Raw genomic sequence first — 24,212 nt, forward strand, 5'->3', positions numbered from 1 at the left:
AACCTCAAAGTTACTGTATTGTTTTCATAATAATTTCTATTGTAACAATTAATCAGGTTTTCTACGATTAATCACTTACTGAATCGTTATATATATATATATATATATATATATATATATATATATATATATATATATATATATATATATATATATATATATATATATATATATATATATATATATATATATATATATATATATATATATATATATATATATATATTATAGACGTTCAATTCGAAATCCTTAATTGCACAAGTGAATTAAAAAAGTGTAATATGTTTTTCTTAAAATTTTCTAAGATCAACAATTACTGATGACGAATGAAATTCAAAACGCTGAAATTTTGAGTTATGCGGTCCATCCATTTACGGATAGATCACGCAAAATCTACTGGACAGATTGTTATGAAATTGGGTACACGGGTAGAATGTAACCTGGAAATACACATAGGGTACTTTTTATCCCGAAATTCCCACAGGCGCGAAGCCCCGGGGCGCAGCTAGTAACTTTTAAATAATATAAACTATTGGTTGAATCTTGGAAACAAAAAACAAACCTGTATAAGTTATGGCTCATCACCATATTTTCTTTGGCATTTTCTACTGCACCTGAAACGAAAGAAAAAATAATTAAATTTAATTATAAGATCTTTTCAGTGAAACCATTTGCTCTGTTGGAATATAAGGCCTATCAATGCAAATAATAAATCTGAAGGGATTTTTGGGACTGGTTAATTAATTGATCATTAGTTAGGTAATCTTTGATCACAGCTTCAGAAAAAGTAGACCGATTATTATTTTATTCACAAGTTTTAATGATAATCGGAAAATCATCATTTTATTTATAATCCCGGCGAATACCTACCCTATTGCCAAACTTTAGCGGTTCGGAATACATTGCTGGCTTTTCATTGCGGTAAATAAAAGCTCTCAAGCAAACAACGCGTCGGCGATGGTGTGTAGCCGACATACAATATTTTTGATGCTCTTATAATTTAAGCTTCCAACCACAGATCGTAAAGCCCAAATAAAATACCCCATTTTCAAAATAAAGCCGCAGTAATGTAACCAGAATCAATGCAGAATATTTGGATCAGTGGTACCTACAATTTAATTCTGTAAATCGATTTACTTCCACAATTGGATCGGAACCAATCAGTCGTGACTCGTGTCCGAATATAGTTAAATTAACAAGCACTATTCAGGACACATTTTTTTTATATATAAATTTCGTATATTTTTTACCTATACCTACGTTTACAGTGTGAAACACAATGCCTAAATATACGTATATATATATATATATATATATATATATATATATATACATAAGTGGTAAAATAGATCTTCGCTAGAAACCTCAATGCGAAGTTTCAGGTTAACAACATCAGTAGGTACGTATAAAATGATTTTTGATCTTCGCATAAAGAATACTTACACTAGGTACCGTATTTTAATTACCACTTCGTATGTCCTTTGTTACACTTTATGTACAGGTTTACAGTAACCCTGTATAAGTAAAAAAGAGACGAAATCTGTGAAAAACAAATTCCGATCGACTTTGTGCCAGTTTTGCGTTAATAAATATTGTTATCACCTCTTCATGTAGCTGATAATTTTTTTCTCATTAAGCAGAAACGATGGCATTGACTGCCAGAATTTTTTTACATATGACGATCATAAAAATCACACGTACTTGCATGTCAATATAGTTTTATAAAATTTAGTCGCATTAAAAACTTACAGTTTTTAGCCTTTAAATTTTTATTTCACGCCTGTAATTTTTGTGGTACAATCAAAAGCAAACACAAAACTCTCAGTATTTCATTGAAAGTCTTATTTACGATGCACATTTTCACTATGTTACCGTTGCTAAATAGAAATAGTATTAAGTTTCACAGTTTCTAGGTAAATATTTTTCACAATCATTAGAGAGATTATTCATTCACAATTAGCCTCATAGAAATGAACATTGTATTAGCTGGTCTATTTATCGTCTAGTGTTGGGTTCAGGAGAGGTTTTTATTTTTACAAGCTTTTGTTTAACATGCAATGTATGTTTGTTGCTATGTTCCATGTATTTTCAACCGAATAAAGTTATTTCTTTTTTACTTATGAGTGGAAATAATATTATATTTATTAAAACAAAATATCGTTAACCCTACATCGAAAGAGTAGTCAGTTAAAAGATGCTTTAATTTGACTGGGTAATAGGAATGCAAGTTCAAATTGCGACAAATTAGTCACTTTTTACTAGCCAAGGAAATAATACGTCCCAGATGGCATTCCATTTAACAAAATGGCCAGTCTGTGCAATTCCAGGGAGAACATTAGCCAAGAATCCCGCATCATTTCTTGTGGTCTATCCGGGTGGACCAGTTCTTGTCATGTGACGGATTAGAGGCTGATATGTGTGAAATTAGACTGGAAGTTATAAGGACAAGTATTTCATTATTTTGTAATGCATCAATGGTCATCCTATCAAGATAAACTATAGGTTTCTTTGATACAGTAATTGGAATCACGACAACAGCGATTTTATTTCCATCCACCAAAAACATCAGAACAGAAAATTTTATGCATTGTAATAAGCATTTCATCACACAATTTCTTAGGTTTGGTCCGTGTTTAACTACTTGGTAGTTAAAATATGGTTGTTGATACTTTATTAAGTAGATACTTTATTAAGACCATGGAGTTCAAATAGTAATAATAATAATCCCAAATATTCAAGAAACGAATATGTACATCTGGTACATGGGCCTCTGTGCGGCGTTAATAATGATGAAATTGTAAATTTGGGCAGCCATTATGATGTTGGGTCAACAGCACATAATGGCTATAATATCATATGATGTACAGACGGATCAATGAAGCCGCGGTAATATTGGCCCTTCCGATAACATAACATTGTGTTCAAATAGCCTGATAGATCGCTTCCTGACAAACATAGGCGATTGCCTTTCCGGGATGGCATTTCAATTGGTATAAATTGTCAGTGATTTGATACAGAATTGGAAGATCAGGAAAAACCACGTGAATTTTTTGAAGACAGTCATAGTCTGTCCATTCATAGGGTAACTTTATTGCTATTCATATCTGAAAGGGCATACGGACTAACAACAAATATTATATTAAGTATGTTGCTATTTTGTTTACTGTTGTATTTTGTATGTTGTATTTTGTTGACAGTATTTTAGACATGGATAAACTAGAGAGTTTATCCATGTCTAAAATACCAGCGTAGTAGTACCCCATATTTTGCAATAAACGGTAGTCTATGTTACTCTATTATAATCTATTATATCTGTGGTTACTCCTAGTCCTAAAGATCTAGTCTATCCCTGTGCCAAATTTCATTAATTACGGCAGCAATTCATGCAGAAAAACGCAAAGTACGCCATTTTGCCTAAACGCCAGCGGAACGCCGATTTCAATCAACGTGAAATTTGACGATGCAACCCAGGCAAGGTATGATCCACACGTCAGAATCTTTGCTAAATCTTCAAACATTTGGCAATCACTTGTTTCAATAAAGCTCCTGGAGCAACGACTAACGAGGCATTTAAATTCAATGCACACATGAACAAAATTTGCGCTCGTTTTCGTTGAAACATTGCCAGAATTCACTACATACATATTTTTAAAATTACCTAAGAAACCTACTATTTACCACATCGAGAATAATTAAAATCCCTTCTCGTAGTTTTGCATCATTTTTAAGTGCAAAATCATAAATATTTATTCATAATACTTGACAAGTTGCTAAATAGAACTAATATAATAACCGAGATTACCAATTTTCGAGAAGCTTAATTTATACAAATTCAAAAATATAAAATCCTAATAAAATAATTGTTAGAATTGCTCTCGATTTTGGTTGAAGGATAATCCGTTGACCAAATACAGTGAGCTATAAAAAAAATTGCATCAAATTGCAACGGAAACGACCATACCTTATATATCCGACCACTTGATAACAAATTGTGAGGAACGAGTAACCACAAGATGCACTGACCATTGTCATTCATGTAAGCAATATTGTTCAATCGAAAGGGGTTCACTAAATGCAGAGTAATCTCGGCGAGACACCGCATGACGTGAATTACAACTGTGAGGACGCTACTTTGTTTTCAAGGAAGAATATACTTCCTTGCTACCATCAAAAGCCGTCTATTGGACAAAGACACGTGGCTAGATTGGCCCATATTCATCTCACTGAATAGTTCGAAATGAGATAGATTTTAAGAAGGCTTCAAAATAAGTTTTGGCGGAAGACCGAGAAGCAGACAGCATTGTTCATATAACTATCTATTATTTAAATTATTAGGAACATATACATTATTTCAATTATATCTCATCAATCATAGCCATGTTTAGCACAATCATTTAGCAATATTTGTGTAAACCTAATACCTACTTGGAATTAAGGTAAAACAATTTGGCTTCGAAATATGATATGCCCACTTACTACCCTTCACCCTAGCAGTTCAGTGAAACAAAAGAACAGGCCAAACAACTTTTAACGTCGTATTCACAATCGTATTTTTAATTTACAACATTCGTACCGCGAACGAACAAACTGCCACCAAACAATATGTCGTAAACTTTCCGATCTATAAACTAACATGTACACACAGCCTTTTGGCCCGAGAAACGATTTGAATTTGTAAAATTCTTCACTTTGACTTTGACTGATCAATAAATCAGTCCAGTAAGCTAACTGTTAACTCTCTCTTTCTTTTATCCGTGCGATTCCGGTTTCGTTCTTGGCTGTGACACCACAAAGCCCTGACTCACATCAAGCATATCCTTTTCACATCAATGCTTTTTATCCTTTAGTCACCTCATAAGGAATCCATATGCATAGCATGTGCATTGATCTAATTTTAGGGCGGGAACCACACAACTTAAAGGAAGAAATGTTTAGTGATAATTTAGAATTCATATCAAGTAAGTTTATGTTATCACCGTTGGGTTTGTTTGTTTATACGTGTCTTGTTAACCAAAGTTCACCGAACTCTCTTTCAGGTGGGCTGCAAACAAACCTCGTTCGGATGATACAAATGATAACATTGCTTTTTGAGACAGTCGTTTCAAAAACGTGAACGTGATGTTCACATCAAAATATCATGACGACCTCGGTGGCGCAGTGGTAAAGTTCTTGCCACTGAACCGAGAGGTCTTGGGTTCAATCCTCGGTCGGGTCATGATGGAAAATGATCTTTTTCTGATTGTTCCGGGTCTTGGATGTTTATCTATATATGTATTTGATATAAAATATAGTATCGTTGAGTTAGTATCCCATAACACAAGTCTCGAACTTACTTTGGGGCTAGCTCAAAATGTGTGAGTTGTCCTAATATATATTTATTTATTTTATCATTTTAAAATTACATATATTTTTAATTGGGTTTATTAAATTGTAAATCTATTGTTTCAGAATGTTGATCCAACAATAGTGCAGGGAAGTTCTATCCGTCATAAGATATATTATAAGTTATAATTTACATTTCTTTGTTGCTAAAGTTAAAGCAAACTGATTCAGGAATATAATAGAGTATTGAAAAAATATATAAGGATGGATAGATTGAGTTAAGGATGGTCAAGGGCGTACCAGGCTAAAATTGCAAGTGACATAACGAAACGGATGGAACTTACCTACTACCTACTGTGCCGACCCTACATATTATGAAAGTGGGAAAGGAACTTTCGTATATAGTTAATAACAGAATAGATACATCCTGCCCAAACTAAAATTTTCTTAATTTACTACTGTTTGATGCACTTTACTACTTTCAAAGAGTATTTATTTATCAAATGTTATGATCAATTCAATCAACTCATTCTTAGTCGATTTTATTGCCAAACCAATTTATTTGTTGATGTACTACGCGTAAATAATCTTCCCACACCATGTTATCGCCACAATATCTATTTGTTTCTAATTACTGCTGATGATCTAATATTCTAATAGTCATAGTTGCCACATGTATCGGATGTCTGTAATTCTATACTTGGCTTTGCTGACCGCAGCTTCCTTCGTCTATGGCCACAATCACAGGGCAACTTGACATAGACAATGATTCGGATGGTTCTTTGAGATTAGATAATTTATATGTTTCACTAGACGAATCATTGGTCTTCGAAGGCGGCGGCGCACACTGATTCATTTTCAAAATAAACGGGACATTCACATCAATATTCGTCAATATTTTAAAATTTGTATTAAAAAGAGAAATATTATTTTTATTCCTATTTTCAATACAAATATCTTTTACTGATTATTTTTTCAAATTAACTTGTTTTCAAAAACTAGGAAACTTAACAGGCAAAAACATCCGCGGACATATAAGGAAAAACTTTAATTTAAACTGTTTTGTTTGATATATCGCTCTACATCTTACGTTAAGTGAATCTTGCATACACGTCTTATTATAGAGACTATGATATAATACTAATCATAATCGCACGGCACGCGAGTTATGCACTTGCATGCATATGCAACGATGCAGCCTGTCGACCTGGTTGGCAGTCGTAGCGTGAATCGTTGATATGGTGTTGGAATTCGGTTCATTTGCATCTTGTTATTATGTTTGTCACCCCCTTTCAGGATATGGATACCGTTGAGGAGTCATGTTTTGTGATCAGCATCAGTTTTGATGATCGTCACAAGTTAGCAATAGAAATACATGGGAAAAGGTCCGAATTATTTTCTAATCAATTTTTTTGAGATACTGCTTCATGCCGACCTCGGTGAGGTCCCGGGTTCGATCCCCGGTCGGGTCATGATGGAAAATGATCTTTTTCTGATTGGCCCGGGTCTTGGATGTTTATTTATATATGTATTTGTTATAAAATATAGTATCGTTGAATTAATATCCTATAACACAAGTTTCGAACTTACTTTGGGGCTAGCTCAATCTGTGTGATTTGTCCTAATATATTTATATTTATTTATGCATTTTTAAAGTAAACGAAGTCCATTAAGTAGTTTTGCGATTTACGCATTGATAATGCTAGTTACCTATAAAAGCAAGCAGTGTAGATCGATTCGTTGCAAATACACAAACAAAAATGGTTGAATATGCCTGCGAAAATTTAGGTAAGGAAATAGAAAACCAACACGTTCAACAAGAAATAGGTACATCTGAAATCTATCCTCATGTTCGTGATTGATTAATTGCTGTACTAAACGTAATCAACGCATATTCAAATCAACCATACCGAAGTCCAGAAGGGATCCTTTTAAAGATTTTAAGAACCACCATTAAAGTCACCAAACTTAGTTTTCTTTAGTCATATATCTTATACTTTTGGACAGAGGAGAATATAATTAATCTATGACTTTTATTACCCGTAAATTTTGCTTATCGACAGACAAGATTCACTCCACGGGGCCATCCAAATAGTTTATTGAATAACTAAGACGAAATAATCAATTACAGAAAAGGCAGCGGTGAAGTTCGTTGCGCCGCTTCTTCACCTGCGCTTTGGAAGTGGGCAGTAGACTTATATGTAATTTTTTTACGTCAATAAGTGATACCTATATTTTATTCCTAAGTTGAATAAAAATGAAATTCAACTCATGACATTTGTAACAAGTTAGTTATCAGATACAGTATCACGTTTTTATCCCTTGCGGGGTGGACAAAGCCAAATTTATTGGGGAAATTGCTATTCTGTAATAATTTTTCAGAATAGCAATTTCCCGCATATGCATAGAGATCCATATGATATCTTTCATGAAGTCGGCTGTACCGTGCCCTTTATTATACAGTGGTACCCCGGTTCCGTCCGCCACAAAGAATACAACAATTTACAACTGTGTTTGATGTACTTTACCGTGTCGGCCTCTTTGATGGATTACGTCTGACCATATAAAGTGAACAGTTCCCGTACTTTTATGTTGATAGCTATTCTAGGAGTAATTTGATACAGCCCTAACAGTAAATATGAATTTAACTGTTTTATGAGGAACTGTCTTTTGTCAACATCATACACAGTACTACGCTTCAATTTTTAGTTGTACTCTGATTAGAATATTGAGGTTTATATGTTTATTTTGGTTAGGGGTCACGTGGATCATGGATGGATTTTGTATTAATTAATGAATTAGGAGTTTATTCTTTTGAAATAAATAAATAATTTTTGGTTGTGCAATCTTATGGTGAAAAAAAAGTATAGTGAAAAAAAACACTCGTTCTTAGCAAAAAATGTAGCTATTATGATGTATTATAATATGTGGCCGCAAGGAAATGACCATAAAAACAGCAGTCATCACAAACTATGTGCTAGCACGCCAAACAACTGTTCATTCTTTAATTGCAGTCATAAGCGCAATATCACACCGGTAATATACGCAACATTACTGGTAATAAACCGTACAGTCTACAGCAAACCAACCTACCCAAATCCAGAGAAAATTCGCCGTTATCACCACGAAATAAGAGTTAATTAATGCCATATTGTATCGCTAGAGTTGCAGTGAAATGGTGTGCCTTATTAGTGTAGTGTTAATTTGTCAGAAAATTTCTGTTTGAGCAAGTGTACTTAATAGCTGTGAAAAATAATGAGCTAGGAAGAAATTGTTACATTACATAATGGCCGTAAGCAACTAGTGTTTTTTTTTTGTTTTTATGATGGTAGTTAAGGTGAGCGAGTAGTTAAGGCCGTCAAATTTAACGTTAAAATAATTCACCGGGACGCACCGCTGACGTTAGACAAAATGGCGTAGGTATTTTTTATTTTTCTGTGCTCGTTAAAGTTAATGTCAAAGTTTTTACACTGCCGGTTTTTCATTGTGGTAAAATAAAAGTTTTCATACAATTTACGCAATGTTCATGCATTCGCGTAGGCATCTCTCTAATTTCGGCGTTACCTAGTGTGTAACCGACATAAATTTCACACATTTCGTATCGTAACTTGGCGCGTCGATGCTAGCTATTACTTTATTTATTTTAGCCTGCCTTGTATCTTTAGTTTAGCATTCCAACAGAAGCATCGAGACGACAAATGGAAGGAATTAGTCCAATAAAATTAGCATGGGTGCTGTAGGTCACAGCGGCGTTTAATCAAGTTAGCAACGCTCTGCATTCTTTGAGCTATTATTGTTCGTCACAGGTTAGAATACCAATACGGATTTACGAGCATGTGGTTCCCGCCCTGTAATAGGATTACTTCATAACCTACCATGGATGTCGTATAAGGCAACTAAAATGATAGGCAACAACAGCATTCCCAAAGAGAGTTGACAAAAAAAATCATAACCGAATCTTGTTTTTTTCACGTGGTCATCGTGCTTCGGGTCAACGTATGTGAATTTTAAATAAAATTATCAACAAATTTATCGTAACGACTTATTATTATTATCTTCAGCCTAATTACGGTTCGTATTAACTAATTTTGATAATTCGTAATAACATGCCTCTATGATATTTTTTCGCGGGAGTCGATCCCACGTTCCAATGTGATGTACAAAGGCCTATAAACCTGGATGATTAAATTGAGGCCATCTTCAATAGAATATGTAGTGTATTTTATTGTTTATTTGTTGTTGTATTGTTTATTTGTTATTGTTGAACAAGACATTACGCGATTGCATTTAACTTTCAATGTCTCGAGTGGAATCTTGCAACTCAATTTTGAAGCAGATTTATTTTCAACTGATTGAGCTGAAATTTTGTACACGTATTTAGTTTTGATGATAACGCATTATTATGATAAACATGACCTGATGATGCATCCAGGAATGGCTCCAGACATGAGAACTCTTCAACGGATTTCTGCGCGGACACGATTTTTTTGTCAGACATTGAATGCAATAAGATCTCTCTGACAACAATAAAAGCTTGTGCAAAAAAATACCTACATTTTTGTAAAAAACGTATTTATTGTTTCATTTAATTATTTGTTTGTTTGGTTTAGAATTTAAGAGGTATTTCTAAATTTAAAATACTAAATCAATCTATATAATACACTAATTGATGAATTAAATCAATGTTAGATGAAAACGGCAATTACGCCAAATCATTTCGAAAATCTAGCGAAGAAAATCATAACGTTTCATTCCACATAACGATAATATTATAAGCAATGAAAAACAAGACTAATCCATATGAACTGTAAGTTATTTCATAATAAAACTTGGGTTAGTTTACAATTAATTATATAGCAATGTTTGTCTCGCCGATATCAACATACTTGACCAAACAAAATTTGTCTTTGTTTGTTATCTGTTAACGATATCTTATCATTGTGTGGGAACTTATGTTGAAATTTATATGCATTCCGCTACATAGTATAAGACGGACGTGTCTGTCTGTTTCTAAGCTTTCTTCAATCACGTAACGGATTTTGATGCAGTTTTCAGTGCTAAACAGCAATTAACTAAACAGACTTTTAGACCGTACGAAGACGGGCCGGGTCGCTAGTTGTTTCTAAACTTAGAATTTATAATTAGAAATTCTTACTGTCATATATGGACGTATAAGTCATATTGTGTTTTCTGCAGATCTCTTTTATGTACTGTGCCTTTACTGGCAACTTTTCACAATTCCTAAAATGTATACTTTACTTTTTGGGTAATTAATTAGTTATTCAAACAAGTAGTGACTGAGATGTGGTTGTATCATTGTGTGACTGTAATTCTATTTTCATGGCAATGCTAAGATTTTTCTCAAGATTATTTAAATTATACGTATTTTTGTTGATTTATCTTATTTTCTCCTGCTACAAATTAATTTTCAATTCAACGCTACTTCCTGAAATAGTTTTATCATTAATTACCCAAAAAGCCACTCAACTTTGAATTTTTAATCGGAACCGCCACGCCTGGCGGCCTAAACCAATAGCGATAGATAATTAAGCATTATTTTTAATTTATCACGGCGTGGAGTCGTCGCTCTTACTCCTAAAACTCGCACGACATTGTCGCGATCACGATGAGTTTGAAAAGAAAAGAACATTCAATCGAAATGATACGGTTTCTATCTACTCATTTGTGATTGTTTTGTTTTGTGGTGTTTTAATTTTAGGCAATAAATCTATTCATTCATTGACATCACATTCTGAATGTGACGCCTCGAAGTCCAAGATTCGAATTCGAATTGAACTTGCCTTGAAGATTCGGCTGTGGTTACGACGCCGATCGCCTACCCGACGTCAATCCTCTATCTAGGCTATTGTCTTACCTATATCAGCTGTCAAGGCTTCTTTCCCTTAGTGGCCTTGTACCACATCGCAGTGGTCCTGTTCTAGGGCAGGAACCATGATGGTACAAACCATAATTTGGAAGTTCGTGGCCAGATTTGCTTCAGTGTCGTGGCGGGAATCGATTAGTAGTTACTTAACGAAATAACGCGGTTCGGGAGTACGTACCTACCCAGGTCATTGAACCAGTCTCTTTGCACGTATTCCCTAATTCTCTCACACCTGAACTAATGGTGTTTCATGGTTTTTGCCTTCTCAATCGTGGATGCCACGGTAATCAATGCTCAGCGCGGATAATGTGAAACAAAAGGATTATTTTTTTTTAATATTCTTAATACCTATAGAGACGAACAACTGCGCAAACGCCTACTTTAAAGCGTGTGAGAATAAAAAAATGTTGTGATATTATTGCTATGTACCTAGGTAGTATAAGATGACTCTACTTATGTCAAAATCAACATTAAAATTCGGAAGTGTAATTTGGACATAATGTTATTTGGTCATACTTGTGACAAATTAATTCTACACGGTCAAAGATATAAATTGTACCTAATTAACTACAAGATCCCACCATCAACTATGAATTATATGAACAATTTATGTATAAATAATGAAAAAGTGCACGCAAAGCTGCAATCTTTGCCTCTTGTTCCTCATACCGACCAACTGCACAGCACAGATAACAAAAAGCCAGACTGCCATAGATTAGTTCCCATGGTACGTTCACACGACTCGTCACACCCTATGAGCAGTAAGTAATATCTTAAATGGCCCAGGGTTGGGCGGCCTTTGACCTCACTCTGACTTCAAGATATCGATCACTTTAAATGTAGCTTCCGATTTCAAATAGTTCGGTGTTATCTTGGTAATATCTGGGATTTTTTGAAGTACGAGTAATAGTACTTAGTAGTATACTGATGACTGTAATGTTTTATTTTTTTTTGGTCATGGCACTCATGGTAAAAAAGACTAGTAATCTTTTCCGGACTAGTTTTTTTTATGAATTGTAAGTATTTCAAAACAAAAGATGAAACTTAGCTTATCAACTTTTGCAAGGAGAAAACATTGACAATAATTAACAAAAAATAATACAGGCATAAGTTTTATATTTTTAAACATTATTTACTTTATAGTAATACGTGTGGTGACTTAATGTCTTCGATGTGTCAAGTAGAGAGCTCGAGACAGATGTTTTAAGAAATGTGTGGATGGCAAATATACTGCCATATTTGCATTCTCAAAACGTGGGCAGGTGCGATGATGCACATGGCTTTAGTCGTCGCAATATTTCAATGTGCTCACTTTTCGTGATGATAAAATAATATAAGGTATAAACTAACAGAAGTGTTTTTATAACGTTTTCTAAGGCGAAAAAAATATTACATCTGCTTGAATTACTTACCTAATTTTGAATTCCAGTTTGCAGACAAATAAGAAAGTAATTCGAAGATGGTAGCATGTCAATTAACAGTGTTTTAAAGGTCAGTAATGGAATTAAAGAATTTGTCCGTCCTTATTATGTTTTTATTATAGTGTACATTTGTTTGTGAAACTTCAATGCAACAACTATACTACATATAGGCACAAATTTTACATACAATAATCTGACGTAAATCTATAGCAGCAAAAAAGTCATGTGTCTGGGGAAATACAACTATCAAATTAATAGAAACAAAAAAGATGACATACTTCAACAAAAAAAAATCATCAGTGTTATGATATGGGTGGGATATGGTTTACAAATGGCTTAGTCATGGAGGACATAATGCCCTTGGCCTCGAAGCATGTCTCATGATTTGTCACAATCACAAGACATAAAGCGGTACTGTCTGATGTTTTTACACGTGTAACCTTAACTTGGTAGATGGTAGCCTACTTTCAATAAAGCTAGTTTGTAGGACTTCAACAGTGGCTCAGAAATAAAGCAAATAAAATTAAACAATATCCACATTTTAGTCACTTATACATTACAGTAATATCCCATGAACTACATCACTTAGAACTAATGTTAAAATGCGAAAGTTGACCAATTTTGATTCAATTTGGAATAAATAAGTTAATGGCGTTGCATGTTTCGGAAAGGCTATAATTGAATTTTATTTATGGAATAGGGCGACAAGCGGCTCAACAAATGGTCTAAGATCGCCGCTAACCAGAAACAGATGCAACTTCACCACGGTCTTCATAGCATTCTCGGCCTATAAAGAAGTCGCAGTCTCGTATTTTAAAGAATTTAAATACCTAAGTATATTATCTAAATCTGTGTGACAGCTATTAGGATTATAAATACCAACCTCTCCTCATCTCAGTAGGAACTCCTACCAAACAATTAATTTTAACATTCCAGAATCAACAGTGAATACAACAGAGACAAACGTCTCGATTTGCTGTGTTATCGTGCCTTGTAATCTCTTGTTTCTGAGTAATACGAGAACTGAATCTTATTTTCTGAGAACAATAATAACGCGCACATTGTCCCCGGCTTGTTTTGCCAATGTCTACAGAAATATTGTCGCCATTGCGGGCTTTGCGGCAGCCAACTTAAGTTGAGACGCCTTTTGGCTTCTATGCTGAATGTAATTTTACGTTTGCCAATACGGTCTTATTTATATACCTTCTATGGAGTTCAACATTGTCAGACTTTGTAATCATTATGAAAATCATTCCGTATAAGTGGCTTCATGGTCGTATAAAAAAGAGTGGCTTTTTGACTTTCAAAAAGAATAAAGCTTTATTCAAGCTTCCCTTATCAGTTTAGCCGAACTTACTACCCGTCAGATTAGGTGTGGATCTATTTTTATACAAAGTATGATAACTAGCTAACTACTGGGCAATGTGGCAGGATTGTTTCCAAGTGTGTTTTATTTACATGGTCAAATTTGACATTGACTTGACGACTTGACTACAAAGATCGATGCTTTTTTATGCGCGGGTGAATTAAGACGACTTACCTACCTAAACTACATCTGTCATCTAATAAGCGAAGTTTAGTAGGAGAGGAGCTACTACCTACTCAAAACTAAGTAGGTAGGTACCTAACTAATTTTAATTGACATCATAGTCATTCATGCGTGACTCAATAAACGTGATTTAGTAGGTAAGCACAACAGATGCGAATAATAGACGAATGAATTGATTGAATTCTATGACAAAAGACAGGGTCAATTTGGAACCCGCATAGTCGTATTTAAACAGATTTCCGTCCAAATTTGCCGGTTCTCAATCAAATCCTTTGTTCAATTAAGTATACAGTCAATATACCCTGCCTGCCATGCTCTTATAAATAATGTAGTAGCCAGTTTCATCACACATTTTAGTGGGTCCAAAAAAAATATCCTATAAATATAGATAGTCTAGGTAAGGTACGTACATAGGTATATTATCGTGCAGTCGTTATTGGGTTTTATTGTCTCCATTGTAGGCACCTAACCAAGATGTAGGTGTGCATAGGTACCTATAGGATGTCGTGTGTTTAGAATAGACACTCGCTTTGTTCCTATTATTATCTCCCCTTCTTTTTGGTAACAGTCTTGCAATTTTTCAATCATAGTCGCATTGGCAATGTTTATTCTATTTTGCCCACGAATAAGACCACAAATTATTACGATTGACCATTGACATTTAATAAATCATTTTACATTTTATAATTATGTGCTAATGTTTTTAAGTGAAAACTCCTTATGACGAAAATCTACTGTGACCAAACTGGAATAGGTTTAGTAGGTACTTACCTACCTACCTTAGGTACATTTAAAACCTATTGCTGCAAACTTATTTTTTTAATTCTTCACTTTGGTAAGGTACTTACATACTAGACACGTGGTAGTGTAGGTAATCAAATACTTAACTATCTACTTAAGTATGTAACATCTAACATATTGATCGACATAGGTAAATATAGTAAGTAAGATAGGTACCTACTAGGCTCGGCTAGGTGAGCAGGTACTTACCTAGTTAATACTTATCTATTTATTTGCCTACATGCATGAATGAATAATTATCTTACAACCTACCTAAGTACCTAGTCAAATCAGAAAAGGCTTACCAAAGCCCAAGGACAGGGGCCACGAGGGGATAGATAAATAAATAACCACTAAAAATAACTTCCCAAACTCACCATTGACTATAAACCTATGCCTGTCATTCTTTAGTTCCTTCGAAAGTTTCGGGCACTCCTTGTCTAGCACAGAACACAATTCACCCAACTTTGCGCCACTTTGTTTACTAACAACTTGAATGAAATAATTACACTTCTCACTGTCAGACGAACTTGTGATTAATTCTAAATCGCCGACACTGAAGATGCCTTTTTTGACTAAAACATCGAGGATGTTCGTGTCGGCGAGTTCGCGCGATAATATTGTTTTATGCCGTATGAGGCCGGCACAAACCTCCGCTACGGCTGCCATTGTTTGACTGAGGCTGCAGGCGCTCGCTCGGCTCCGTGGGCCGGCAGACGGCAGAAAAAACTCATTGAATAGGGCCCATTCAGAGTGAACAGACAGATGCACAGTGTAGCAAATGTGGCCCTTGAGCGGGGGTCATTACATTAGATAATTTCAGAGTGTAGGTACCTACCTATACTAAATGTGTAGGTACTTAGTAAAGACATTCAGATTTACTTAATTTTTGAATACATAGGTAGGTATGTAGCCTCCAATAGGGTTCGAATTCCACAGAAATAACTCGGTTAACACGTTATTGGTAAGATTTTGGAATACCTAATGCCTGTAGCTGCAGTAGGTACTAAGCTTGGGTACTTAGGTCGTATTTATAAGAACATTCTAATATCGGTGTACTAGGCCTAGTACCTAAAAGCATGGAAAGTAGTTGTAGTCGGGTAATAAGTAGGTAAGAAAAATAATTCTAATTCACAGATCTATGTGATCTAGGAATGAGAATTTACTTAACCTATGCTTAGAGATCCACTGGAGGCACAACCCGAGGTCAGGAAGCTATCGCGACAGGTTTTTAAACGTTGCTAGACAGAACCCATTGTGCTAAATATATAGAATCAGCACCTGCAGACATATAATTTAAAGTCAATTCAAAGTAAAAAAATTCTAGGCCACGACTTGACTAACCTTCCTACTTCTGATGAGAGATGGACATCTTTGTTTGAGGTGGCCTTTAAAATTTTATTTATTTCATGGGAAATGGTTATATTTAAATTAATAATTACAGCTTTGATGAAAAGTTTTTAAATGGATTTTGTTGTTATAACCTGTTAAGGTAAAGAAAAAAAAAGCTTTATAATTATGCATATCTTTGCTTTTTTCTCTATTTTTAAACAAAATCTCAACGAAACGAAGGACAGTCAACGTCAAGCTGTCACTCATTGTCAATGTATGACGCGATTGACGTTTTCCGTAAAACCGTAGAAAGTAGAAGCTTTGTAAAAAAATAAATATTTTATATTTCTGGTAAAATTGTACTAAAGTACATGTTGTTTCAAGTGAAGTGAAAGTGTTGTCGAATTAATTTTAAAAGTATATCATGGCCCCTATCGCTAAAGTGTCAGTTGACGGTCAGTATAACAATGTAACCTCACAGGAGTAGCAATTTATTATGATACACTAATCTGCTAACATGTACATAGTCTGCATGTTTTTCTTTCTTCAGAGATATATTGCAGTTGCAGTCGTAAGGATTCCACACCAAACTTTTTCAAGGATTTGTTCTAGTCTTTCACTTGTAGGGTCATACTCGTACTTGTAAGTTGTCTTCTGAATATTGGCATTTACATGTAAATGATCTGACTGGTTTAGTAATTTGTTTAGGAACTGATTCGAAAATCTCTATGACTAACAGTGGAATACCAGCGTACCATCCTGCAGTTCGAGTATATTCCTGTTTTATGAAAAATTATCAATTGAGTTTATTTTTTTTATAAAATGAGAATTGGGGTTCATAAAAAATCTTCTTGCCCAAATTGTCCTGCATTAAATTTTCAGAAAGTTGGCTTAGATATGTAAACCTTTTCTATTTTCTCCTGTAGAAACAGATTCTGGGTCAGATTCAGAAAGTTCCAGCGGCAGTCACAGCAAGAGCCCCAGTCCTGCTCCTGGTAAAGAGGGCAGCAAATCTAGGTAAGTAATTATACTATCTCTTTTTATATAGTTTTTATAAAATTAAAATATAGTTTTTATAAATATAAAATTAAAAAAATGCTTTTCATGATTTTACAACAGTAGCAACTAGAACAAGGAAAAACATTTTTACAATAATTAAACATTAAATTAAGTATTATTATATTTTTCAGATCTGTGTCTCATAGTCCAGCTAGATCAGGCAGTGAATCTCCGAAATCCAATGCTTCAGGCCGATCTAGAAAGTCATCGAATGCTTCCCATAGCAAATCGCCTTCTCCAGCTCATTCTAACAGATCACGATCCAAATCTGCCCAAAGTAACAAATCTGGTTCAACAAGTCCAAAGTCACAAACTTCTGTAAGTCCTTCTCGAAGGACATCTCGATCCAGAAGCGGATCCAGAAGGTCCCGATCTGGCTCTGGTAGTGCCAGGTCACGTTCAGGCAGTCCAAAGTCAAGATCTGCGAGTCCAAAATCTGGAGCACACACCCCAAAGTCTGGATCACACAGTCCAAAATCAAGATCTCAAAGTCCTAAGTCTAGGTCACAGAGCCCAAAATCGAGGTCCCAAAGTCCAAAATCACGTTCTCAGAGTCCAAAATCACAGGGTGCAAAAAGCAAAAGCCGTTCCCAGTCGAAATCTGCAAGTGGAAGTCCGAAGAGCAGAAAGTCTCGGTCAAGGAGTGGGTCTTCTAAATCTAAGAGTCCTGTAGCCAGGCCAGATGTCCAAGACAGCAGGTCAAATTCACCAAACCTCATGATTGATGATGAACAGGGAAATGAAAAGTCAAAGAGTCGCTCAAGGTAATTATTTCGCATTATAATTTTCACATAAAACTATTATTTATTAGGTTTAAGTGCTTATGACATTACAATGTATTTATGGTCATTTATTAACTTGTGTTTATAAATGTATGATAAATAACATAAAATAAACTAGTTTAGGTAATTAGATTATTTACCACATAAAAAATTATGAGCCTAAAAACTTTAGATCTATAGTCAGTTTACAGAATTATTATTTATAATGACATTTAAAACACCCATTCCAGCAGTTTCATCCATTGACCAAATATTGACCAAGAGACACTACAAGTTATGGAAAGTATTATTTCATTTGTCATGCATACATTGGGTGGCGGAGTATCACACACAACGATTGTTATGACGACTCTACACTATCCGCGAACAGTTCGCCAAACTTTGGCGCGTTCGGTATACATTGCTGATTTTTCATTGCGGTTAATTAAAGCACACATTCAAACTACGCAACGTTCAAGCGTTCGCGAAGACATCTGTGTTCGACGTTATTGTGGCGTTTATTATATTAGAACAATGCCAATATCCATCCATGTATTTCTTCAGGTCTGGTTCCCGGCAGTCTCGGTCAAAATCGCGCAGCAAGTCCAAAAGCCGTTCAAAGTCTCGCTCCAGGTCTAAGAGTTCAGAAGATGGAGCTGGTAAGTTTGTAAACTCTTTATTGCGCAAAGAAAACAGATGGAGAAGGCGAAATCCTTGTTTTCTTAGTCTTAGTCCTATCACATGACTAATGTGAAATTGAAAGTGTTACATACATTTAATAACTTAACGAATGCTTTTTTATACTACCAAGCAGTCAAACAGGCATGCGGGATGGCCTGATGGGAAGTGGTCACCGCAACCTATGAACATCAGCGGTGTCACACGCGCTACGTCCACTTTGTGGCCTAGGGTCTTCCACAGTATCCTGTACAACACTGCCTCTCTCACCCTTCAAACTGAAACTGAAATATCACTGAAATATCACTTCAAACTAATACTGAAACTAAAATAATGCTAGCTGCTGATTGATGGCAGAAATAGGTCTACCTTTGGTGGTTCAGAGGAATCCATAATTAATTTATACAGGGTTACTGGTAAGTATCTAACGCATAACCTTCCGCTACATAACGCTACTGTACTGTGTTTGCTTGGCTATAACATAGAGTTAAGATGTGTAGAATCGTAAATTAGTATTTCTTTTATATGAAAAAAAAAAAAAACTACGAATAACGAAAAGTACAAAAAAAAGTTGCTTGTTTTGATGTACCCAAGTAGTCTTTAGGAGGTTTTACGTTTGATACCAGTAACCCTGTATATTTATATCGTCCATTCATTTACTCAGTTTAATTGAGGTCGGCTTTTATCTTACTTTTGCACCAGAGGTGTATCGGGGTAGAGGATTTGGTTGGGGATCGAGTCTGACCTTCTGTGCTCTTTTTCCATGTTGCTTAACCACGAGGCTGGTGGTCCATCTACTAAACTTTTAGGTAGATTGGGCTTTTTAGGTAGATTGAGAGCTTAATATGTCGGGTGATGTATATCAAACTTTTAATTTCCAGGAGACAAGAAGAAGCGTGCCATGCTCTCGGATTCCGAAAGCGGTGACGAACAGAAATCAGCTTCGAAGCGTAAGAAGGGGTCCGAAAGCGGATCAGACAGTGACAAACCCAAGAGGAAGGCCAAGAAACTGGAGGATTCTGACGATGATGACAATCAAGAGAAAACTGATACGGGTACTTTTATCTCTCATTCATCTCCGCATGTTCTCCGGTTACATTCAGGGCTTTGACACCGTGAAGTCCGGAGTCAGCGTAAAATATTTGACAATCAATTTTTATATTTATTTTATTTTGTCTGACACGTGACTTAATTGAGGAGATCTTAGCCATGAAACATTGAAATGTCAGGGGCTTCAATTTTTTACTGACTTCTACTCATTTATGTTTAAACATCTAGTTATAACTTATGTTTCTTCTCCAAATGGTGCAATAAAGATTTCGTCTACATATCTTTTAACTTGCAGTTACCGCGGACGCGCTATTCGGTGACGCGTCCGACATTAGTACGGACGACGAGGCAGACAAGAGGTCGCGGTCAAGGTCAAGGTCACGGTCGAGGTCAAGGTCGCGCAGTCGCAGTAGAGGACGATCGGACGACGATAGGAGGTCGGGAGATGAAGCCAGGAAAAGTGGGGATGAGGTAATTGTTGTTCAACTGCCACTAATGTTATAAAATATGCAAAAGTTATTTTAAGTTGACGTCCGTTGACTGATTACATCACTTATGAAATATTTTATATTGTGAAATGAAGTTAATATAAAAAGTAAATGAAAAAAAAAGTTTCTACATAATAATTCAGGAAAACCGCGAGAAACCGGAAGAGGAAGAAGAACAAGAGATACCCGAAACCCGAATCGACGTGGACATGCCCAAGATCTGGACCGAATTGGGCAAAGAGTTACACTTCGTCAAACTTCCTAACTTCCTGTCAGTGGAGACTCGCCCTTATGACCCTAACACGTACGAAGACGAGATTGATGAAGAGGAAACTTTGGATGAGGAAGGTCGTGCCAGGTAACTCAACATTTTGTTCTGTCTCTTTCTCTCATTTTCGCATGTCCCCACTTGCATATCAGCTGTCAAAGCTATGTCCCTTAATCGCCTCGTACCATGGGAAGATACGAACAGGTCCTATTCTAGGACGGAAACACGCTACAAAACTTGCTTTATTTTAAAACCGTAATAAATTACGCACCTAAATCTTCCTCAGGAATCACATTATATATATTGATGATGACCATACAGAAATCCGTTCGGTAGTTTTTGAGTTATTGGTTATGCGCACAACATACAGGCAGATAAAAATAAAAAATAATGTTTTGGATTCTATTAGTCCCATAAAAACCCCCCATAATTATTTTTCTGTAATATCTCCTATGTACAGGCATAGCCTACTTAATGTTTTATTATATTTATAGAAGACTAGCTGCGCCCCGGGGCTTCGCTCCCGTGGGAATAAAAAGTACTCTTTGTATTTTTCCAGGTTATATTCTACGCGTGTACCAAATTTCATAACAATAGGTCCAGTAGATTTTGCGTGAAAAAGTAACAAACAAACATACATACACACATACACAGATTCTTACAAACTTTCGCATTTCTAATATTAGTAGGATAAGACACATTAACAGTAATGTGTCAAATCAACAATGTCACAGTACAGACTGTGTCAAATGTTTTTTTTTTAATCAGATTGAAGCTAAAAGTGGAGAACACAATCCGGTGGCGGACAAATTTCGACAAGGAAGGCAACGTAATCAAGGAATCCAACGCGCGCATGGTGAAATGGTCCGATGGCAGTATGTCCCTGCATCTCGGCTCTGAGATATTCGACGTCTACAAACAACCGTTATTGGTGAGGAATATACTAGCTCTTGCCCGCGTCTTCGCCCGCGTAAACTTCCCACGGGATCATATATGTTTTCGGAGATGAACTTCTTGAAATTTTGCATACATATAGTTTGATATGTATGCAAAATATGCTATGTCCTTCTCAATACTTCAAACTATATGTATCTAAAATTTCAAGAAGATTGGTCGAGTAGAGCTTGAAGAGGTAACAAACATACTTTCGTATTTATAATATTAGTTAGGACTAGCTGTCCGTCCCGGTTTTGCTTGAGTAAAAACATAATAAATTACACACCTAAACCTTCCTCAGGAATCACATTATATATTGTCGAAAATCGCATGAAAATCCGTGCAGTACTTTTGAGTTTATCGCGAACAGACAGGCAATATATGTATGGACGTAAGGTAACCTATGTTTGACAATCCTTTGCGTTGTTTTAAAGATCTAAGCATATATAGGGACAGACAGCGGGAAGCGACTTTGTTTATACTATTCAGTGACTAAATACTGTAATGATACATGTACCGTTGTATTTAAATAACAAATAAATATATTATATCCAGGGCGACCACAACCATCTATTCGTCCGTCAAGGCACAGGTCTCCAGGGTCAAGCAGTGTTCCGTACCAAGCTGTCATTCCGTCCCCACTCCACGGAATCATTCACTCATCGCAAAATGACGTTGTCATTAGCGGACCGCTCCACCAAGACTTCGGCGATCAAGATATTGTCACAAGTCGGACAAGATCCTGATGCTGATAGGAAATACCAGCTTAAGGTGAGGACGAAGTCAGCTTAGATTGAATTCATGTTTAATGTTAGAATGCTGGTAACAAAATTGTTAGTTTTTATAAGTGCTGACAACCGTCATTTGAATGAATGAATGAATTAATGAATGAATGGATGGATGAATGAACTCTTTAAAAACAAAACATTGTTCTAATTCAGGTTAATTCCCCTTCTTTTCGAATGTGTTTGTTAACACTGGTGTCAGATTTTATTCGAATCGCCTAAAGGCATCTGACATTACTTTTACGACTACCTAACGACATCCAGTGGCAAGCAGTGGCATACATACTACTGTAGTGAACTTAAACTGTCTATACTATTAAATTTACTGTTAATAGTTTAAAGATAATTTAGGAAGCGATCCCCTGAGACTTAATTTTCAGTATGTATTGGTTTCAGTTTAGGTTCCTAAATCGAACTGAGTTACATTGGAGTTGTTCCAAATAATATGGGACAAGTCTGGGCGAAGGGCGAGAGAGATGATTTGACGTCACTAATTCCAGAAAGAAGAAATGGAGCTTCGCGCCGCCATGCGCTCCCGAGCGTCGTCCCGCCCCAAGCGGCGCGCGGGCGCGGGCGCGGGCGCGGCGCGCGGCGCGCGGCAGAACGACGACTCCGAGGACGAGGGCGGGGTGTCGCTGCAGGCCATCAAGAACAAATACAAGCAGGGACAGAAAGGTGGCCACACTGTTGTCTCATTTCCCTTACAGGATCATTATTGTGTTTGCGATTGTGGCTTCGGCTCATCTCCTCGTCTGTCCCGAGTGTCCAAACACCTGTACTCGGGCTGACTTGATGGCAGCTTCCGATGAAGCCATCCAAGTGGCCCGGTTCTGGCATGTCGGTCTTTGCCATCGACAAGTATAGAAGAAGAAACTGATATAATTGCGATTCCGTGACCACACTGTAGTCTCATTTATATTACAGCTTTATCTTCTTAAATACGCAACGGATTTTAAAGCATTTTCCATCGTTATTTAAACAATATATAACCGAAGGTTTACTTACACATACATAAATGTATGAATCACATGGTGGCTCTTCCCGGCAACGCTCAGGTAAAACATCCCGAATGAATTATTCTCTCTATTAAAAAAACCGCATCAAAATCCGTTGTGCACTTGTTAAGATCTAATATGTTCACATCACTTCTTCGACAAATAAAATGAACCTTCTTCTCCAGCGACGGCCGGCGCCGCGATATACTCGTCGGAGTCTGACGGCTCGGACGTGGAGACGCGGCGCGCGCGGCGCCTCGACCGCGCGAAGGCTCTCAAGGACTCCGACTCGGAGGGGGGCAGCGACGCGGGGGACGGGGGAGGGGGCACGCCGCGCGGCAGCAGGACCGCCAGCCCCAGCGGCAGCGAATAGTGTTATTAAGGCTCATTATATCGTGATTAATAATATAAGTTGTCAAATATGTTGTGTTTTATTTTAATAAAAAGATTGAGGCCCAAGAAATGCAAGTACAAAGAGTTTCTGAAATCATATCGTGACGTGGAGGTGCCCAAGGACTCCGATTCGGCGAGAGGCAGCGACGCGGGCGACGGGGGAGGAGGCACGATGCACGGCAGCAGAACCGCCAGCCCCGTCATATATGTTGTCTTATTTCAATAAAAATAGTTCAGTTTCAGTTCGTCCATTGTCGTTGGCAGGTTTGAAGAGTAACAAAACGACGAAGTGATGATAAGGGATACTTTCGATGTCATTATTTGTTAGTTCGAGATATAGTAATCCGTTGTTAACTCATACCTGTATACGGTTATTGTTTTGAGACATGTGGTTCCCGCCATATAATAGAAGCACTCCATATATTACCGTGGTTGTCGTACACAGCGACTAAGGGACACAGCCTTGGCAACTGATATGCAAGGGTTTTCCGCCTCACACGAAACAGGGAAT

General features: G+C 36.4%; 2 protein-coding genes across 7 annotated transcripts in view; one reads left to right on the top strand and one right to left on the bottom strand.

The window, feature by feature from the left end:
* Positions 1 to 15,640, bottom strand: part of pyd (polychaetoid) — an 83,803-nt gene extending 68,163 nt beyond the window's left edge. For all 6 annotated transcript variants that reach the window (XR_008405610.1, XM_053759510.1, XM_053759508.1 and 3 more), the window contains exons 1-2: positions 15,334 to 15,640; positions 563 to 614 (exon numbers count right to left, since the gene is read on the bottom strand). Coding sequence is in view for 5 of the 6 variants with exons in the window: in XM_053759510.1 (XP_053615485.1) it covers positions 563 to 614; positions 15,334 to 15,625 (344 nt within the window). In the remaining variant the exon portion in view is untranslated. The remainder of the gene's footprint in view (positions 1 to 562; positions 615 to 15,333) is intronic.
* A 911-nt stretch (positions 15,641 to 16,551) lies between these two features.
* Positions 16,552 to 23,696, top strand: Atu (Another transcription unit). Its single transcript, XM_053759518.1, has 11 exons — positions 16,552 to 16,743; positions 17,215 to 17,305; positions 17,479 to 18,111; positions 18,673 to 18,767; positions 19,668 to 19,841; positions 20,132 to 20,307; positions 20,468 to 20,682; positions 21,361 to 21,523; positions 22,084 to 22,299; positions 22,814 to 22,988; positions 23,494 to 23,696. The coding sequence occupies exons 1-11, from the start codon at positions 16,713 to 16,715 to the stop codon at positions 23,679 to 23,681; spliced, it is 2,157 nt and encodes a 718-aa protein (XP_053615493.1). The 5' UTR covers positions 16,552 to 16,712; the 3' UTR covers positions 23,682 to 23,696.
* The last annotated feature ends 516 nt before the right edge of the window (positions 23,697 to 24,212 follow it).

The sequence above is a fragment of the Plodia interpunctella genome, chromosome 19 (genome assembly GCF_027563975.2).
Source record: "Plodia interpunctella isolate USDA-ARS_2022_Savannah chromosome 19, ilPloInte3.2, whole genome shotgun sequence".
NCBI classification, from domain to species: domain Eukaryota; kingdom Metazoa; phylum Arthropoda; class Insecta; order Lepidoptera; family Pyralidae; genus Plodia; species Plodia interpunctella.